The 20,850-nt window shown below is 42.0% G+C and overlaps 2 protein-coding genes across 2 annotated transcripts in view; both read right to left on the reverse strand.

The window, feature by feature from the left end:
* Nucleotides 1-1,120: 1,120 nt before the first annotated feature.
* Nucleotides 1,121-8,145, reverse strand: polr3f (polymerase (RNA) III (DNA directed) polypeptide F). Its single transcript, XM_078271478.1, has 9 exons — nucleotides 7,959-8,145; nucleotides 7,223-7,340; nucleotides 7,071-7,138; nucleotides 6,244-6,311; nucleotides 3,882-3,994; nucleotides 2,897-3,040; nucleotides 2,533-2,640; nucleotides 2,167-2,358; nucleotides 1,121-1,322 (listed from the first exon to the last, which is right to left on the reverse strand). The coding sequence occupies exons 1-9, from the start codon at nucleotides 8,018-8,020 to the stop codon at nucleotides 1,245-1,247; spliced, it is 951 nt and encodes a 316-aa protein (XP_078127604.1). The 5' UTR covers nucleotides 8,021-8,145; the 3' UTR covers nucleotides 1,121-1,244.
* Nucleotides 8,146-9,574: 1,429 nt separating this feature from the next.
* LOC144531292 (NACHT, LRR and PYD domains-containing protein 3-like) overlaps nucleotides 9,575-20,850 on the reverse strand; it is a 32,378-nt gene continuing 21,102 nt past the window's right edge. Inside the window, exons 7-13 of the mRNA XM_078271353.1 lie at nucleotides 19,999-20,172; nucleotides 19,668-19,841; nucleotides 19,326-19,499; nucleotides 18,981-19,154; nucleotides 18,121-18,294; nucleotides 17,641-17,687; nucleotides 9,575-11,827 (exon numbers count right to left, since the gene is read on the reverse strand). Coding sequence (XP_078127479.1) covers nucleotides 11,289-11,827; nucleotides 17,641-17,687; nucleotides 18,121-18,294; nucleotides 18,981-19,154; nucleotides 19,326-19,499; nucleotides 19,668-19,841; nucleotides 19,999-20,172 — 1,456 coding nt within the window. The 3' untranslated portion in view covers nucleotides 9,575-11,288. The remainder of the gene's footprint in view (nucleotides 11,828-17,640; nucleotides 17,688-18,120; nucleotides 18,295-18,980; nucleotides 19,155-19,325; nucleotides 19,500-19,667; nucleotides 19,842-19,998; nucleotides 20,173-20,850) is intronic.

Genomic DNA, 20,850 nt, shown 5'->3' on the forward strand with positions numbered 1-20,850 from the left:
CCCACGCCGTTTAAATAACAAATACACCTGAGCCCATCTGTGGCCCATGGGCGTGCTGGTCTTACAGGGAGGTGTGTTCAGGTGCATTCTGGGCGTGCTGGTCTAACAGGGAGGTGTGTTCAGGTGCATTCTGAGCGTGCTGGTCTTACAGGGAGGTGTGTTCAGGTACATTCTGGGCGTGCTGGTCTTACAGGGAGGTGTGTTCAGGTGCATTCTGGGCGTGCTGGTCTAACAGGGAGGTGTGTTCAGGTGCATTCTGGGCGTGCTGGTCTTACAGGGAGGTGTGTTCAGGTACATTCTGGGCGTGCTGGTCTTACAGGGAGGTGTGTTCAGGTGCATTCTGGGCGTATTGCTATCTTGAGGCAGTGGGAAGTGATGGCACCATTGACCAACAAAAACCTGGTCTAAAGTCAATAACGCAGCATTTCATTGTTATTTTAACAGAGCATTAGTAAAATGCTCCTAGGCTCGTGCACAGCACGTGCACACTATGCTTGTTACACACACAGGGACGCACAGCAGCACACACACATGCAGAAGATTACAAATACAAACATTACGGTGCAGATCCTCCATCATAACAGCAATGCTCCAAGGTCCAAACGCGCCTGGCTTTTAAAGTGAATGGGAGATGATCTCTGATTGGTTGATTGCATGTTACGCCCAAAACACACCTCTGATTAATGAAGACCCTAAGTACAACCCTTTAGAACCATGCGCCCGGCACACTGACACTTTTTACACCGTCAAACTAGCAAAAGTGGATTTGGACAAACACACCTTCACCTTCACGCGCTTCACGCCGTGACCTCAGATCGTTAAAATAGGGCCCCACATGAGAGCGTCACAACTCCAGAAAACCTCTCATGATTTTATTCTGACATTGTATATTTCTCTGCGCCACTGAAACCTTTTTAAAGAGCCATGTAGCGTGAGGCTGGCGAACACTTTGGTGACAGACTGGAGGATGTGAACGCTGCGGAGGTGGAGCAGCTCTCACTTAGATGGTTAAAATAGGGCCATTAATGTTCTGGTTTTTATTGTAGATCCATTTGAACAGGATGATGGAAACAGAGATCTGGTCTGTTCTCTAAGGTTTAAACTGCATCAAACACTTGGACACATTTAGACATTTGTGGTTTTATTGAACGTTTTTGATAAATAGAAAATAAACTGCCATGGATCACAGATCGCTGGGAAAAATAAAAAGAAAGTTTCCTCACAGAGAAAGAGATGAGCGGCTGTCAGAAGTCCAGCCACTCCGTCATGTAGATGCAGTTAGACGGAGAGATCTCTCCGCCTTCGTGACAGTCGTCAAACACCTGCGGACAGGAAACAGGAAGTCAGGGCTCGCCATGGAAGCGCTCTGATCTGCTCCTTTGAACGATAACTTGGGTATGTTTCAAGCTGGACTCTATGTTCCCATGTCTCTGTGTCTGGGTGTCTGATGGGAACAACTATCATTGACATTCGGTATTAAGCGAGAAACAAGCTGCAATGTAACGTTAAAACGCCCAAGTTAACGTCCACTAAAAGTTCGGTTGCTGCTGACAGACTCAGATTATTATTCTAAGTGTCTGACAACATTATGGGATGGATCCCTACAGAGATAGACCTTTTAGTTAAAGAGTAAGATCATTTTAGTTTAACATGAAACAGCCCTGAAATCTCCATCACCAAACTCACCAGACTCCATGTAAATAATCAGGACTTTTAGCGTGTATAGAGCCAGCATATCTCCACCAGACTCCATGTAAATAATCAGGACTTTTAGCGTGTATAGAGCCAGCATATTTCCACATGTAAATGGGTGAATTAAGGGTTTATTTCAACCAAACCAGAGTGGTGATTGTTGGAACAGTGGAAAGATGAACCAAGACGGCTTTTGGTAGTTTTATTTAGTTTCTGTCCACTTTGAATGAAGTGTGTTTTACGATGATAAAAGTCCTGATTATTTACATGGAGTCTGGTGGGTTTGGTGATGGTGATTTCGGGGCTGTTTCATGTTAAACTAAAAGGATCTTACTCTTTAACTAAAAGGTCTATCTCTGTAGGGATCCATCCCATAATGTTGTCAGACACTTAGAATAATAATCTGAGTCTGTCAGCAGCAACAACAGAACTTTTAGTGACTCTAACTGCTGCTGATGGGCTTTGTGTTGTTACCGGGCAGAGTCCGCAGGGCGTCCGGACCAGGCCAGTGGGTTGGATGACGGGGTTGACGCCGCGGTAGAGCTTCATCTGTCCGTCCACGCTTCCCACCGTTCCCTCCTTGGCGGCGATGACGGTCATCTCCACCTTCCCGTCGTAGATCAGCGTGTTCAGGATGGTCTCGATGTCATCCATCGACAGATCCACCTGTCGGCAAACGCCCACCGGTCACACCTCTGATCCTGGAGTCACACGTCTCTGTGTGTGTGTGTGTGTGTGTGTGTGTCTCTGTGCGTGTGTGTGTGTGTGTGTGTGTGTGTGTGTGTGTGTGTGTGTGTGTGTGTGTGTGTGTGTGTGTGTGTGTGTGTGTGAGAGCGTTACCTTGCTGATCCCCAGCTCACTGATGTACTTCCAGACTTCGTGCGAGGTGGCGAAGGAGCTGTTCCTCTGAACCATCGGACTCTGTTTGCTGTCCCGCGCTACTTCAGCCTACACACACACACACACGCACAGAGACACACACACACACACGCACAGAGACACACACACACACACACGCACAGAAACACACACACACACACACACACACCTATCAGTTTCAGGGACAAACCTTTAAATAAAAGCTAAAAAACTAAAAAGTTGAACAAAAACAACGAAAATGTCGCAACATGACACAAACAGAAGAACACATGGTTAATACGTGATATTTGATAAGAACACATGGTTAATACGTGATATTTGATACCTTGCTCTGCAGGAACTTGAAGCACTGCTGGTTGAGAACTTCTACAAACTCGGACTCAAAGTCCTGGTCGCTGTACCAGGCGCCGCCCGTCACCGAGCGGTCCGGCTGTAGGTTATACAGCATGTACACCTTCTTCTTAGACGCCTGAACACAACACACACACAGGTTATACAGCATGTACACCTTCTTCTTAGATGCCTGAACACACACACACACACACATAACTACAGTGTGTGTGTGTGTGTGTATCTCTGTGTGTGCGTCTCTGTATGTGTATCTCTGTGTGTGTCTGTGTGTGTGTGTCTGTGTATCTCTGTGTGTGTGTGTGTGTGTCTGTGTATCTCTGTGTGTGCGTCTCTGTGTGTGTCTGTGTGTGTGTGTGTCTGTGTATCTCTGTGTCTGTAAGTATCTCTGTGTGTGCGTCTCTGTGTGTGCGTCTCTGTAAGTATCTCTGTGTGTGTCTGTGTGTGAGAATTTGTATGATCTCACTTGTATGTCTTGTTGGTTTTGTTGATTGTCTTGTTGTCTTATTTTATTTCTATTAATGTTTTGTTACACGTGTAACCTGTTTCTAATGTAAAGCACTTTTGGCTTCACGTGTAATTAAAGGTTCTATAAAAACTGTTTATTTCATATGTTTGTTTATGTATGCACCAATCACCACGTAGTGTAACTTATTCCTGTGCGTGTGTGCGTGTGTGTGTGTGTGTCTGTGTGTGTGTGTCTGTGTGCGTCTGTGTGTGTGTGCGTCTCTGTGTGTGTGTGTGTGTGTGTGTCTGTGTGTGTGTGTGCGTCTGTGTGTGTGTGTCTGTGTGTGTGTGTGTCTGTGCGTCTGTGTGTGTGTGTGTGTGTGTGTGTGTGTGTGTGTGTGTGTGTGTGTGTGTGTGTGTGTGTGTCTGTGTGTGTGTGTGTGTGTCTGTGTGTGTGTGTGTGTGTGTGTGTGTGTGTGTCTGTGTGTGTGTGTGTGTGTGTGTTTCCTACTCACAGCGACAGATTTGACAGCTTTGATGAGTTTCTTGCTCTCCAGGTTCTTGAGGATCTTGTTGATCTCAGTCAGAGGAAGGTTGCTCTTAAAGCGGATGTCTCTGCTCCAGATCCCTGCAGCACAAACACACACGTCACACCACGACTGTAGAGGCTGTCGGTACGCCATCTGTGCTGCCTGCACCATCCGATACGCGCAGAAATACGTAGTAGAAAACGTGACGTTTCCCTACACCATCTGTATCACGCATGTGTTGAAACACTTGACGGCCAGGCAGCACAACTGGCGGCACATTTTTGTAGACTACATTTGATGTTATTTATTAAGCAGTTCACGGCGGGTCTGTTTTATAAAGATATTTAAATTAAGTACGCATATCGACGTCCGTGTACTACGCCTTGACCACATTGTTATTTTGTGTAAAACACTGCTACACCCTTTAAATAAGGAATTCAACGATCTCCCCTCTGGACGGAGGCTAGTAGTCCCTGGTTGTAGAACCACAAGATATAAAAACCAGGGCTCTAGAGTGCGACCAAAATGTGTAAGTGTGCGACTAAGATTGTTCCCAGGTCTCAGCGGTGCACCTAACGTCCTCGCATCTACTGCCTCTCCACCAACGAAGCGATGTCCTTTATATGATATGGTTTAATGTTGCATTACATGACCCATTCCTTCTGGAAAGCCGTGCCTGTGTTTGGATCTCTCCTCCCCCCCCCCCCCCATTCACTCACTCACTGCTCCCCCGCATACTGACATTTGTCTACAGTTTTAATTGTTATTACCACAGCTGTATATTGTTAAGTATGAGAGGAAACCTGTATTATTAACACAGGTGTATATTGTTAAGTATGAGAGGAAACCTGTATTAGTACCACAGCTGTATATTGTTAAGTATGAGAGGAAACCTGTATTATTAACACAGGTGTATATTGTTAAGTATGAGAGGGAACCTGTATTAGTACCACAGCTGTATATTGTTAAGTATGAGAGGAAACCTGTATTAGTACCACAGCTGTATATTGTTAAGTATGAGAGGAAACCTGTATTATTACCACAGCTGTATATTGTTAAGTATGAGAGGAAACCTGTATTAGTACCACAGCTGTATATTGTTAAGTATGAGAGGAAACCTGTATTATTACCAGTGTTTCTGCTGGTAACTCTCTGTTATTGCGGCCGCCACGTTAAAACCCATTAGAAGTTATTAAATGCAACTAACTTCAGTGTGTTGAGTAATAGCGTGAGACGGAGCCTGCTGGACCTGGGCGAGAGACGGGACCCATGGCCAGAATATCATAGTTCATAAAATGCAGCGCAGTGACGATACAGACATTTCATACACAAGACGTGTGTAACGCCGCTGACCCGCCGAAGAGCATTCAACCCGTGCTGGACCCATTCATAATGAGTCAGCCGTCACTCTGTTAGTAGCATACACAGTCCATCACTGTCTCCTCCTCTCTCCCCCTCTCCCCCTCTGTCTCCCTGTCCGTCTGTTTTTTTGTTTATTTTTTAAGATTTCGGCCTTTATTTTGATAGGACAGCTGAAGACATGAAAGGGGAGAGAGAGGGAGGAATCAGAGTCAAACCTGGGCGTCATCTCTCTCTTTTAATCAGTCTGTTATTGTTGTTGAAAACAAGTGAAGGAGCTTTCTCAGAGACTCTCTCTCTCTATATATATGAATGTGCTGCAGCTGTATATGTTCAAACTGGTAAAGGAAACCCTGTCTTTGCATTTTATTTGAATCACAATCTGTTTTAATAAAAGAGCTTGTGAAAAGTGGCTTTGACTGAAAACTGAACATTTAGCCCACTTAGTAAAAAAATACAGCTATATATCGTGTATCGCCATTCAGCGCTAACGGCGACGCAAGGAAAAATTTGGGTGCACCTAAATGTTATGCTGGTGCACCTAAATAAAAAAGTTTGGTGCACCAGTGCAACCAAGGCAAACAGTTAGTCTGGAGCACTGAAAACAGTTCTGTCCCAGCAGCAATCACTCTGTTAAGCAAACTATAGAACTACTGCACACAACGCACAAGCACCTTGGTCATGTACTAGCTGTAGAATTACTGCATATAACTGAACAGGTCAATCTGGTCATGTAGTGTGTTTTATCCATGTTCTACTGTCTGTTTTATATGTTTGTGTGTTGCATGTTATATGGTGGGCTACTAAGTTTTAAGGATGTCCTGTCTCTTAGATTGTGAACCTAGTTTACCTACAGGTACCAATAAAGTAACCTGAACCTGTTTATCTGGGGCTAGAAGAGATTAACGCAGAGCACCCGGTCACCCGTTGTTAACAAATATCCATCCATAATGATCAGCTGGCAGCGTTAACTTCCAGGTGTTGTTACCTTTGTTTCCTGCGTCCTCGATGACCTGATACACCAGTTTCTCCTGGTTGTCTGAACCTTTCATCTTACTGAAACACAACAACAGCTGTTACTCAGGTTTATAGAAACATGAAGTTACAGACATTCAATATTCATATTAAAGTTAAGTTCAATCATCTGTTACTTCCTTTTTTATCTTGAAGCCAAACATGTTACGTCCCATCACTTTAACATGAAACAGCTCTGAAATCACCATCACCAAATCCACCAGACTCCATGTAAATAATCAGGACTTTTAGTGTGTATAGAGCCAGCATATCTCCACCAGACTCCATGTAAATAATCAGGACTTTTAGGGTGTATAGAGCCAGCATATCTCCACCAGACTCCATGTAAATAATCAGGACTTTTAGTGTGTATAGAGCCAGCATATCTCCACCAGACTCCATGTAAATAATCAGGACTTTTAGCGTGTATAAAGCCAGCATATCTCCACATGTAAATGAGTGAATTAAGGGTTTATTTCAACCAAACCAGAGTGGTGATTGTTGGAACAGTGGAAAGATGAACCAAGACGGCTTTTGATAGTTTGATTTAGTTTCTGTCCACTTTGAATGAAGTATGTTTTACCATGATAAAAGTCCTGATTATTTACATGGAGTCTGGTGGGTTTGGTGATATTGATTTTGGGGCTGTTTCATGTTAAACTAAAAGGATCTTACTCTTTAAAACATTTGTCCTATAGGGCTACATTGCAGCTTGTTTTGTCTTGCTCAATAATGGACCATTTCTGCAGCTGCATTGCATTGTGGGAGCATGCACCTGTCAGTCAGGTACAGTATGTTTACCTGGCGCTCTGCACGTCTTTCATCCTGTACAGGAGACCCGAGCTGTTCCTCAGCAGGTCCAGCTGACCCTGGAACAGGTGAACAAGTCAATGAGAACCAACCAATCCCAGCGATCAGAAAGCCAAACATGATGACAACATCGTCAGACTGACCAGTGACAGCAGCTTGTTGATGGCCATGGCTCGCTGCTGAGGCTCCAGCTGAGGCATGTCGTTCTGAATCACCTGGTCGGTGATACCATGAGGGAACTGCTGACACAGCTGCTTGATCCTACACACACACACACACACACACACACACACACACACACACACACACACACAATAAAATCCCTCTCACTGCTGTGTTGCTGAGAGAAACTTCCTTCATTAAAACGCTATATGGAGGTGTTTTTAAAAAGATGTTTGAAAATGCTCAGATTTTGGGGGAAATAGTAAATAGCTGGCTGCGCCGACTGAACGCCGAATTTACAATAAACTCACTGCGGTTCAGAAGATGTTTATTCCTGGTTTATAGCCTGTGTGTGATTGATGATAAGCGAGTAAACATCAAATTTGATATAAGCTGCACAGAGTTTGGCGCACAGGGTATAGAGCAACATAACGCCACTCTCCCATCTTGTGCTGCTTAGCGAAACTTTCTTCATAAAACGCAGTTAGAGATGTTTGAAAATGCTGAGATTTTGGTGAAGTAGTAAGCTGACTGGATGCCGAATTTCATATAAACTTTCTCCTGTTCAGAATATGTTTATTCGCAGCATATAGCCTATTTGTGTCTGATGATAAACGAGTAAACACTAAATGTGATATAAGTTGCACGGAGTTTGGCGCACCGGGTAAACAGCACCATCGGTTCATCCGTAAAACTCGCTGACGCCGCCGGACTCACCTGTTCTCAACCTCCGTGGCATCTGAAAGATTCGTCTCCTTCTTCACTTTGACTTCTGCCATTGTTTTAACTGCTGTCTGTCTTATTTACTGGCCGAGTTGCGGAGTTAGCCTGTTAGCTAATGTTGTCAGACGGACAACAGCGACATGCTAGTTCTGGGTCCTCACAAGGAGGAGAGAGCGTCCTGAAAACTGCCTGTTAAAAAAACACGGCGCAATTATTATTATTCTTTTAAAGATTCAGTCCTCCTGAGGATATTATATATGTAATCAACAAACGAAATATGACTAGGCTACAGACAGACTCCAGGGGCGACATATGTAAAAGATGTTTTGTCCTGAAAGACTAATTTAACAAACAATCAGTTCACCCAAGTATTTATGTAATTACTTTTCGAAAATTAGTGATACGCACAGCGATTCCACCAGGGGGGGCTCCACAGATTACAGGCCGATTTTTAGAGCTTTATGGGAAAGTACTCTGTCTGTCTTGTGGAACGGCTTACCTTCCAACCTTAAACTGTTGAGCTCCTCCTACTTTCATTTTAAATCTTCAATAAAAAAAATGGTTATCAAACCCATAAACAATACAAAAGAGCCTTGCAGTAGTAGGAATACTGTGTGTCTGCTTGTGTGTCTGGGAATGTAGCCCTTGTTTTTATTGGGTTTTTGATCATGTTTGTTTTGATTATTATGTTGACTCCTTTCCCCTCAATGTTTTAGTCCATGTGTCTTCCATTTTAAGGACCACAATGGAAACAAGCCTTTGGGCTTTATTGTGTTTTTATCCTTTTGAACACCTCTTGTTGATTGTTGTTCAATAAAGTTTTCAATCAATCAAAAATATTCATCTTGGCGTCACTTTGACAGAGAATACCTTTACATCTGAGGCGTTTAAAGACTCTATTTGTCCGTTGTTTATTTCTAAAGAAACACGACAATGTATAAAAGGCTCCATTACCTTGTAGCTCACGTTATGGCTCCGTAGCAGACGTTTTTATAACAATAGGCTAACGATTGGGTCATAACCACGAGACTTCCTGTCTCATAGTAGAGGAGTTACCGTATAGTACAGGAGAAGCTCTCAGGCAGTTTGGACTTCCATCAGCTGTTTAAGTGTAATGACTAATGTTAACTATCATTTTAGTGATCAATAATGAGCCTGTGTCTATGTTATCTCCTTACATATACCTACGCTCTCCGTCTCTGCTAGATTGGGAATGATTGAGATTTCTCTTGGCACAGCTACCAGAAGACTTCCAACTTTCAGACAGGTTGCTCACGTCACATCTACGTCTTCAAGCTCAGTTGGAGGCTGCTCAGTAACGCTCAGCCATCACCGGGAAAGAGACGTCACTGGTCTCCGTCCAGAGACACGGGGTCTGTTGGTCCATTATATATACTGTCTATGGTCTACCCCAGTTCATGCAAATGTTAAATTTCAAGCCAATAGGAATACTTGGAATTGATGGTGATGGTAAATATTCATGAAAAAGGACAAGTTAGTGAACGGACAACACAGATTTTGATAATAAACAACTTACACACTGGGACTTTAACAAGGTTGAAGTGAAAGAGATGAGGCAGGATGTACAGTAGATCTGGTAGTTTGGTTGTTTGAACATGAAGCATTTTTATTTGCAGACTTTCTAGAACCAGCGTGGGCTAAAAGAAAGACGGCTTTGTATCGATGATTCTCCTCTGGAAGTGACATTCCCTGGTTATTATTTATTTCCTTTAATTTGATAAATTAAAATACAATACACAAATATGCATACAGTACATGTGCTCACATGAAGCAATTTAAATACTTGTGATGTAGATGTTTTATATAAAGTTTTTAATTGTTATAAAGTAGGCTGTCGGGGGTTTGCTGGGCGCTTGATGTGCAAAGCTCTGATAGGAGTAACTGGAGCTGCGAAGAGGGGGGCCATCTGCACCATGAAGGTTGATTTATGCTTCTGCGTCGAATCGACGGCGTTCCCCTGCAGACCCCTTGCGTCGCCGTGAACCCCCCTCCGAGCCCTCCGCCGTAGCTCGGCATGCACCTCCAAAAATGTGTAAATTCGCGTCGAGGCGACGCAGACCGCAAGGACTGTGATTGGTCAACTAGTCCTGTGTGTTGATAGTCGGTGTTTCAAGGACTGTGATTGGTCAACTGGTCCCGTGTGTTGATAGTCAGTGTTTCAAGGACTGTGATTGGTCAACTGGTCCCGTGTGTTGATAGTCAGTGTTTCAAGGACTGTGATTGGTCAACTGGTCCTGTGTGTTGATAGTGGGTGTTTCCAGCAGCCTACTGTGGGGAGTAGCAACATGCTAGTTCACTGACATCAGCTCTGCAAATAAACTCGGACATATTTTGGTTCTAATGACGGAGTTATCTGTTTGTATGTAGTGTTTATATGTCAGTAATGTTTTGAAATTAGCACTTCGCCAGCAAGCAGTACTTTGTGGGCAGTTGTGCTAAAGTTTGCTTGCTAACATAACATAAACTGGCTGGCAGACACCTCGCAGATACCCTCAGACTTATCACCCCCTAGCGTTATGGCGGTGAAATGCACCGCGATGCAAAGACACAGAACTCCGAAAGGGTCACGTAGCTATGGCGTGGAGTTGACGCAGAAGCATAAAACAGCGTTAACTCAAGCCGCAGAGAAAGCCACTAGATGGCTTTGGATACAGAAGCCAAGCCCGTGGATTGGTGCTACTGGACCTGATCAACCCCAGGTGGTGATGTTGAAAGACCCAAAACCCCCAAAGACCCTAGGAACATCACTGATGATGCATCCCAGCACATCCTAGAGATGTTTCTTATAACCAAAGCTAACAAAGTTTGTTACCAAGTCTATTCTCCAACCCTGAAGTTCCTCAAACACTGAAATTAAAGATTTGTCTTATTTTCATAGAAAAACAGAATACCGTTTTTTTTTTTTTTAGTAAATGTTTGATTTTAATATGATTTGAATAAAATACAGATGATCAGACTAATATACAGTAATAATCATGTTATTTTAGGGTGGAACTTCCCTTTAACATATTCATACGCTGTGAACAAACAGCAGAGAAATGATCACTTTATATATACAGGACAATTATTTATTTTGGTCAAAATTGCGAGTCGCACCAAATTCATGGTGATTGCTTGAATTTGCGTGAAGTGTTGCGATCGCGACATTGCGACATCCTGGAGGGACTGGTTATTATAAAGCGTATATATTAGTGACTCCTTTAATGTATTGTTCTCTTGTAATTTTGAGTTTGATTTACAGGGAGATTGTGTGTGTTGGTCAGCAGTGTGAGTGTTTCTGTACACAAGAGGAGACTCTCCGTCCTACAGAGAACACAGAGACACTGAACCAGGTAATCTAAACCATAACCTGAACCCAGGATAAAGAGGCTGAGTGAATGTGGTGTTGAAGGTGTGGAGGTGGATCAGTGAGTCAGAGGAGACTGTGTAGAAGGACAGAATGCCAGCAGGACAGTCCACATACACTCCTACTCTCTCAGAGACAGAGGAGGAGAGAGGGAGGTCTGTTCTTCTGTTATTGTGACTGACATAGCAACCACAACTATCAGAGCAGGACAGACTCCAGGACTGATCATTACACCCAAACAAACAGTCATCTCTGTCTCCTCTCCTCCTGATTCCTCTGTAACTCACTGATATATAAACCTCTCCTCTCATCTCGACCTCCCAGTAACAGCGACCAGTCAGACCATCTCTACACAGCAGCTGCCACCAGTAGTCAAACCTCTCTGGATGATCAGGATATGGCTGCTTCTGATTTACATCTATCACCTTCCTGTTGTTGTCAGACAGTTTGAGGTTTCTGTTTACTGTGTTTGTGTCCAGTGTGAGTTCACAGGAATCTGATGGAGAGAACGAGACACAACACAGCTGCAGTTTATCATCTAACACACCTGATGGTTTATTTGTTGCTTTATTAACAGACTGAATGTTAATTAGATCAAAACTTGAAACATCTCTTTGGATTATCTTTCAAACGAGAATAGAACGCAGATACACAAGCTTTAAATTCAACTTCCTTCTGTTTTTAAATGTCTCTATGTAAAAACAAAAACAGTTGTTATTCACACAAAAATAAAATAAAAGTTAAAACAAAACAGCCTTTAGTGTAATCACTCTCCTGTATATTTCAATATGTGTTAGAGCCATAATAAGTTAATTCATATGTATTCATTAATTCACAATACAAAAAGATGATTTGTATTTCATTTAGTTTTGTATTTATTTTGAGTTTATGAGATTTTGACTTTAAATTTGGAGAAGTAACTGTTGGTTATGGTAACCTCGGCTCTTCCTCCTCATGAGGTCATTTTCAGGTATAATCAGGTGACGGCTTGGGGAGTTCTCAGAGAGAGTAGAGAGGAGGACTGACACAGATGAGTGACAGCATAGTGATCAGTTATTATAAGAAAACCCTAAGTTTAAGTTTCTGTAGAAAAGTCAACCACGGAGAACTTATTTTATCTTATTTTTGACGTTTCTTTATTTGTGGATCTCCGGGAGTGCTTTTTCTCACAAACGAGTCACAATCCTCCTCCAAAAGCATAAGAAAATGAGTGCAGGAGTCGCCATAACAACATATAACATTGTCTGGGTGAATACTCGATTCTGATTGGCTGCAGGGTGTCCATAAAAAAGTGTTATACTGTGTTCACAACAAGGCACATTAAAATATTTGTGTCACGTCGTACAACGGCGAACACAAATGATCCAAATATGGGGATCATATTTGGATAATTTGTGTTTAATCACGCTACTCGCGTACCCGCCGGTGTACAGCTATAGGCACCAACAGCATTTCTTTCTGTCATCATATGGCCAAAATAAACTCTGCTGCTTTGTACCTGGTGTGGAAGTCACAGATACATCGGGAAATTAAACAGCGTCATGTCTGGGTTAACAATATCATCTGGCGGAGTAATGTTTACTGCCATCTCCAGGAAGGAAACGTTACGTCTGATGTCTGCCACTTCCAGAGCGACTTGAAGTACACATTGGGCCATTTTTTTATTGCAATAAACGGTCAAAAAGTATTCGGAAATAACATCATGATTAGGGTTGGGTACCAAAACTCGGTGCTAACAATATAATTACATTATTAATCAATCATTTCATTTTGAGCATATGGCCTTAGTAATAAACAAGCCGTTCTTTAATGTCGCTGACTGTTGTTTAGTACCCCTCTTTTTTTTCAAACTTTCTTAAAAAGAATCTACCAGAGCCACATATTTTACGTAAGAAGAGCAAACTATAATTCTACATAAATATGAAGAACACAGACACGGTTTTGCAGGCAAAACGCAATACAGTCGCTGCTTCCTAAAACAGGAGGAAAGCTGGCAAAAACAATAGCCGATGTTGTAGATGTGTAAATAACGACGCTTATTAATATCACTTCTCCATCCGTCAGGACCAAGATCTGACCATAATTACACTGGTGCTTTCAATAAACTGTCGTTGCTTTAGCCTTTTATTTCAGTTGCAACCCTGGCAGTGCTAAGCGATCGTGAGAGCAAATAAAAAATATAAAAACATAATTCAAACCGATGTGTCGCCATGGCAACTAGAGCTCAACAGCGGGTTCTGGAAGTGAAAACTCAATGCAATTTCTCCATTGACAATTCGAGAATAAGCCATGAAATCGTAACCGTCGATGGTAGTCTAAAATAACGTTAACTCAAACTAAACACTGGGTAAAGTAGGCTACAGCTGACGTAACAGCCGTTATATATTTTAACGATTATTTTCAGGTTTTATTTTGAGGGTCTTTTAAAGTTATTACATGCTGTCTCAGCTAGCGGTTAGCCAAATTAGCTGTTAGCTAAACTAACGTTAGCCTCCTTTATTCAGCGGTGCGCGGTGATTTATGGGATGAGTAGTTCCTTTGCTCGATAATGAAAATATGTACACAGTGTTGTACTTTTGACTTTTTTTGGATTTTCTGTTTGTGTTCTCTCAGAGGAGGTGCGGGACTATTGAGCTCTATAGCCTATACGTAATTCCCTCCGCTGAAAATCTATATCTTTCATAAAAATACCCATCAGGGAATGTTAACAGGGTTGTCGGTCTCTAAATGTTTTAACTTTTCTGAGCGCACCTCTCTCTCTCTGCACACCGAGCTCCGCCTGATCTTGTAAGAACGGTGATGAAAGGTGATAAAAAATGAAATAAAATGCTTTGTATGGACTTAGGAATAAACACCTTTTGTTTACTGTGAGAGTTCACTGTTATCAATAGTCATTAAAGGGGTGATAGAATGTAAAACCGATTTTACCTTGTCATAGTTGAAAAATGACAGTTTAGAGGGTAACTAGGACATAGAACCTCAAAATCCCATTGACACCTCTTTCCTCTGCAAATCTCACAATTCGAAACTGCTGCTGAAAACTGGCAAATACTCATTTGGCTCTAGTCTATAGTCTTTTGTCACGCCCCAACATTTACATAGGCTACACTACTGACCTAAGGTCAGCTAGTCTTCTGAATCACTTCTGAGACTTTTTTATGCGAGAAATCAACTATGTAGAGCTCAAATATGGGACGTTTTACAAAAATGGATGGCTAATTGCAAATTTGGTAAGACAGTGTCGGACGTCACGAGCTCCACAATCTGCTGGGACAGGTGGCGGCTGCTGGCCAGGTTTGATGCCTTCCCTGTCGGCCTCTCCCCCTTCACAGACCCGCTGAACTGGAGCTCTGTCAGGATCTCACACATGACCTGCGCTGTGTACTTTAGAAAGAAGAACGTTTGGAAGTTTTTCAAGGATATTGAAAATGAACCACGGTCGTGAATGCAGTGTTCCAGACTGTACAACGGAATAGCTTACTGGCCCAGAGAAAAGTGTCCAGTTCACAGTTCGGTCCTGACTGCGCACAGTATCTTGTTTCGTCAGTGTTAATGGCAAAGTGTGGTGTAGGTATTACCCATAAACAGCAGAGATCACACTTGAAGGATGTCTGATGGATGGCAAGGTAAACCTCTTAAGTAACTTGTTGCACCCGCGGAGAAAAGCCGGAGTTTTCCCTTCTGCTTGCAGGGTAGTCCACAGCTACAAACTTATAGCAGCTTATAATAATAGTGTTTTCGCATGCAGTTCACACACGGAGTGGGGAGAGGGTTGGCAGTAACGTTCCAACCCAGCACCCGTTGATATCTCCAACGTTCAAACTAGCTCTTACTAAACAAAACTCTGGTAAAGTTACCCTGAACACTTCTAGCGATCTAGACGATATAAACCCCAGCACTAGACACACTTGAATGCTCTTCCAGCCGTCTTCTTCCGTGTAGCCAGTCTGTCTGTGCATCGCCATGCAGCCCAGTTAAAAGCTAATGCCAACACTCACGTTGGTTCGCTGGAGCTCGTTCCGTTTCTTGCACTATCAAAGTACACGGAAAATCCAAATGTAACCGCGTTACTGATTTTAAGACACGTAATATGGCCAATCAATAAACTTTAAATTATAACTTTAGGCACCGCAGTGTAGCTCCACACAGCTACCGCTCTGTACTCGCTGCTTTTACGTACCACACTCTGAAACGTACGGTATACTTGCCGCAGCCGACCTGTCGTGCGCAAATGTGACGTCATGGGAGCGCCATAAGTGTTTATACTCGTTTATACCGTTTATTCTCGCGTGGTGGTTGCGTAGTCAAAATCCTGACGCGCCAGCGAGATCTACGTCATTTTGACGTCACATTGGCGCGTGACAGGTCAGCTGAGTCGACTGTAAAAAGGCCCTGACTGTGCTCGTGCACCCTCTCCTGCGCGTTCACCTAAGCTCAACTCCGAAAGGGCCAGCAAATATTTGTACCCGCTACATTTAAAAAGGTAAGAAAAAAATGTATTCTTTCATCTTTCAGTTATCTTCTTTTTCTAGTTAGTTTGTCTTATTCTTAAAATAACATTCAACACAGAATAACAACAATATACAAGTGAAACCAGATATCATTATGCAATAATAATTTCAAACATTCATTTCACCTCTAACTCACCTGTTCTCTTTTCTTTTTCGTTTATTTCTAGGTAAATATCTAATTTATACATTTCCTAGTTTATTTCAGATTTGAATGCTCTTTTAGTTTATTATTATTAGTTAGGCACCCATTAAGTTAATTTGTTCTTCTTATTTTGTCTCTTATAAATCCTATTTTATTCCCTTTTAATTTTTCCTCTTCATCACAAATCCCACTAATATTACTAACACTTATACCACATTGAATGTGAACATTAAACACACATAACATAACCATACATTCTATAACAAATGTATGGTTATACATTTGTTATAACTATAACTAATATTACTAATACTTATACCACATTGAATGTGAACATTAAACACACATAACATAACCATACATTCTATAACAAATCAACTTATGCTGTAAATGAAAAGTAAATAAAGAAATAAAGAAGAGAATCCAAGAGCTCAGTTCAATTACTGTCAGTTCCTCCATTTCTATGAGCTCTCTGAAGATCTCATGCAATCTCACAAACATGAATTATGTCATACACTTAACAAGGAAATATTAATGTAGTTATTTATCTATTCATATTCAGTATTAAATAATTTCAAGTGTTTTAGCATTTGAACAATGTGCTGCAGAAAGTGTTCTGCTTGTGGTGGCATCTTCATGAGAAGAGTTCAAGGATTTTGGAAAATGTGATCATTGACTGCACAGAATATGAGTCTGATACTGCTCCATTGGGCTGTGATTATGGGGTGTGTTTCAACCGAACCAGGAAAGAAAATGCCTCTGCACTCAATTGGATAGACCTACAACCAATCAGAGCAACGGATAGACCTACAACCAATCAGAGCAACGGAACTCAACTCAACTGCCAACGGACTCAACAGTGTATCATCTCCATAGCAACCTCTTTGCACTTCCGTCCTAACTTTTAGACTTTTTTGTAGCTGGATATATCATGTGTTTCATGTAAATATGAATGTGGATAACGTTAGTGATAGTGAGATGCTTGCTACAGTTGCATTTCTAGAGATGAATTGATGAAAACACGTTTTATTTCGCTGATTCACGGCTTCATTCTCACGCCGCTAGGCGCTCTCTCTCTTCAGTCACTCTCTATCTCGCATGACCATATAACGTTACCGTGCTTTCGGGCGGACTTGAACAGCTGAATCGCAGTGACACCATCAGCTTGTTTGAGTTGAGCTGAGACGGGCCAGTTGAGGATTTTAAAATGAATGCGCTGTCAATATCTTCTGTAACAGACGCGATGGCAGCCATCTTTGTTGTAAACAAATTCAACCCAAGCACTCTTTGGTGACGTGGTTGCTGATGTTACTGTTGATCATCTGTCCATCATTGTATAAAGCCTGCCCTGACAATTTGATTGGTCCAAACAGCTCTGGTTTGAGCATAGTTGCTCCACAATGGATCAAGTCCAGAACGTACTTCCCAACCTCAAATGTTCAAATGTAAGTTCGGCCGGCATCCAGGCTAGTATTTTGTGTTAAAGCAATGAAAAATGATCCACAGTTTGTGACTTCTCTGTGTGAATAGATTTGACAATGTGACTTCTGTTTTAACTAATGCTTTTTAGCAATCGAAAAAAAATAAAACACAATACTGATCCTATTGCAAAATGTTGTGCCTTGTTTTAATGAATCAAAGTGAAAGCACACTCACACTTCCTCAGACCAGGTTTCAGCCTCTCCTCTCCACAATGATCCAGCCTGGAGGAAGAAACAAAGTCAGAATGAACCTTCAGAAGCTTCCTCATCTCTCATCTTTAAAATATATCAATTCAATTCAATTTTATTTATAGCATCAAATCATAACAAGAGTTCTCTCAGGACACTTTACAGATAGAGTAGGTCTAGACCACACTATAATTTACAAAGACCCAACAACTCCAGTAATTCCCCCAAGAGCAAGCATTTGCATGAAGCATTAATCAAACATCTCAGGTTTCTAAGGTCAAAGATTAACTCTGAACATCAACATAATCAAGATGTCCTCAAAGAGCGTAAGGATGTAACTTATTAATAGGAGTTGACTCTCAGCGGGAACAAAATTCTCAGCACATCAGTTACTGTCTTCACTGTTATCACCAGGGCTGCTGGTACACACTGTGAACCAACAGTGAGCTCTGCTGTCTGGTCATACCTTAGAGTTTCCAGTCTCCAGTGTGGATCCTCCCGTCTACCTGAAAGCAGCTTCACTCCCGAGTCTCCTGGATGATTGTAGCTCAGGTCCAGCACTCTCAGATGGGAGGGGTTGAAGCTCAGAGCTGAGGCCAGAGAAGTACAGCCTTCCTCTGTGATCAGACAGCCTGACAAACTGGACACACAAATATACACACACACACACACACAGAAAATGACTTGAATTTACAATAATAATAATTCATTCATTTTCACCATGTCTTTCTTCTTCAGTGCAAATTTCCTAATTTTAGCTAAATGTTAAATTGTCTCATCAGTCCACTTCTTTGAAATATATTGTTGTGCTAAACAGTCAAATGCCACCAGATTTTGACACAAAGTAATTTGTCTTAAATCTGCATTAATTTATTTTTGACCTCTCACTCAAATCACAAAAAATTTTGATGCAGCCAGCTGTACTGGGAATGATATGTGAGTGAATCACAGAGTATCATACAGAGTTCTGAGATTAAAAAAATGGGCTAAGTCTCCACAAACCCTTAAGAAAAATATTTGGCTCTTAAGCTGCTAGATGTTGAACTTTCTTTACCAGCTAGTGTCTAACTGTGTCTGTCTACTGTCGGCTGCTGGGAAGGCAGTGTACAGTGGGTTTATCAGAGCTTGTTGGATGGAAACAGCTGCATGCTGCTGCTGAAGAAGGTGCTGATGAGAGTGGTCAGACTGAATCAAAACATGGAAGTTGTGGGCCTTGAAATCCAAACAATTGGCTGAAAGATGTTGGGTATCTTTTTTAACATACATTAACTTGTATGTCAAGCAACATTTAAATGGTTATTTGTTTAACAGAAGCTGAAACCTGACCTGAGAATCTCCAGTTTACAGTGTTGACTCTTCAGTCCAGCAGAGAGCCGCTTCACTCCTGAATCCTTCAGGTCGTTGTTACTCAGGTCCAGCTCTCTCAGACTAGAGGACTCTGAGCTGAGAACTGAGGACAGATCTTCACAGCTTCTCTCTGACAGGTTACAGCCGCTCAGCCTAAAATATGTACAGAACATATGTAAAAACATTTCTATCTGTATTTGATATTACTTACACTTATATTTAGATAGCAGCTACTTTCATAAAATAAAGTGGTTAACTGTCTAAAGAAAAATGAAAACACTGTGACAGATCTGGTTTCCCCTTTACAGATTTATTGTTCCTGACCTGAGAGTATCCAGTTTACAGTGTGGACTCTTCACTCCAGTAGGAAGCAGCTTCCCTCCTGAATCCTTCAGGTTGTTGTTACTCAGGTCCAGCTCTCTCAGACTAGAGGACTCTGAGCTGAGAACTGAGGACAGATCTTCACAGCTTCTCTCTGACAGGTTACAGCCGCTCAGCCTAAAATATGTACAGAACATATGTAAAAACATTTCTATCTGTATTGATATTACACTTATATTTGGATAGCAGCTACTTTCATAAAATAAAGTGGTTAACTGTCTAAAGAAAAATTAAAACACTGTGTGACAGATCTGGGTCCCCCTTTACAGGTTTACTATTCCTGACCTGAGAGTCTCCAGTTTACAGTGTGGACTTTCAAGTCCAGCAGAAAGGAGCTTCCCTCCTGAATCCTTTAGGTCATTGTTACTCAGGTCCAGCTCTCTCAGACTAGAGGACTGTGAGCTGAGAACTGAGGACAGATCTTCACAGCTTCTCTCTGACAGATCACAGTCGCCCAGCCTAAAAATACAGAACACGTGTAAAGAACTCTATCTGTATTTGATATTAATTATACTTATGTTTAGGTAAGCATTCATATTATCATAAAATAAAGTGGTTAACTGAAGACACTGTGTGACAGATCTGGTTCACCCTTTACAGGTTTATTATTCCTGACCTGAGAGTCTCCAGTTTACAGTGTGGACTCTCGAGTCCAGCAGAAAGCAGTTTCCCTCCAGAATCCTTTAGGTTGTTGTTACTCAGGTCCAGCTCTCTCAGACTAGAGGACTCTGAGCTGAGAACGGAGGACAGCGCTTCACAGCTTCTCTCTGACAGGTTACAGCTACTCAGCCTAAAAATATGAACAGAACATAAGTGCAAACATGTTAATCTGTATTTGATATGACTTACACTTATATTTAGGGAGCTACCAGGTAAAGAAAAATGACAACACCTTCTGAAAGATTTGGGTCACCCTTTTCTCACTCATCTTATTATCACCACCTAGTCAACCGGCTGTTTCCTGGACTCTCTCAAAGAAGCAAGAGTGGCCACTTTCCAAAAGAAAGCCACACTTAACCTGTCTGAAGTTGACAACAACAGACCTATCTCTCTTCTTCCGTTTTCTCCAAAACACTCAAACGTGCTATCTTCAACCAACTCTCTTCTTATCTTCACCAGAACAACCTTCTTGATCCCAACAATTTTTGTTTCAAGGCAGGCCACTCAACTAAAACTGCCCTCATTCCTGTCACTGAGCGGCTTGAAACAGCTAGATCAGCCTCTCTCCACTGTGATTATCCTTCTGGACCTTTCTGCTGCATTTGAAACAATGAACCATCAGAACCTCATTTTCACCCTTCAGGATCTGTGTCTCAGTTTCTGCACACTCTGCTCACATCTTACCTCAAAGACAGCACCAACTTTGAGAGAATTTGAGTCAGAACCTTGTCCATTCACAATGGGATAATTCAATGTTCTGTCCTGGGCCCCCTCCTCTTCTATCTGTACACCAACTCCCTCTCGGTTC

The sequence above is a fragment of the Sander vitreus genome, chromosome 2 (assembly GCF_031162955.1).
Source record: "Sander vitreus isolate 19-12246 chromosome 2, sanVit1, whole genome shotgun sequence".
Lineage (NCBI taxonomy): Eukaryota > Metazoa > Chordata > Actinopteri > Perciformes > Percidae > Sander > Sander vitreus.

Bases quoted from the DNA above. Each gene is read 5' to 3' on its own strand.
- polr3f (XM_078271478.1), bottom strand. From the start codon at position 8,020: ATGGCAGAAGTCAAAGTGAAGAAGGAGACGAATCTTTCAGATGCCACG. The intron at 2,359-2,532 runs GTAACGCTCTCA...GTTTGCCGACAG, and splicing joins GTGAGCTGGGGATCAGCAAG to GTGGATCTGTCGATGGATGA. The intron at 1,323-2,166 runs GTAACAACACAA...TCCTGTCCGCAG, and splicing joins CGCCCTGCGGACTCTGCCCG to GTGTTTGACGACTGTCACGA.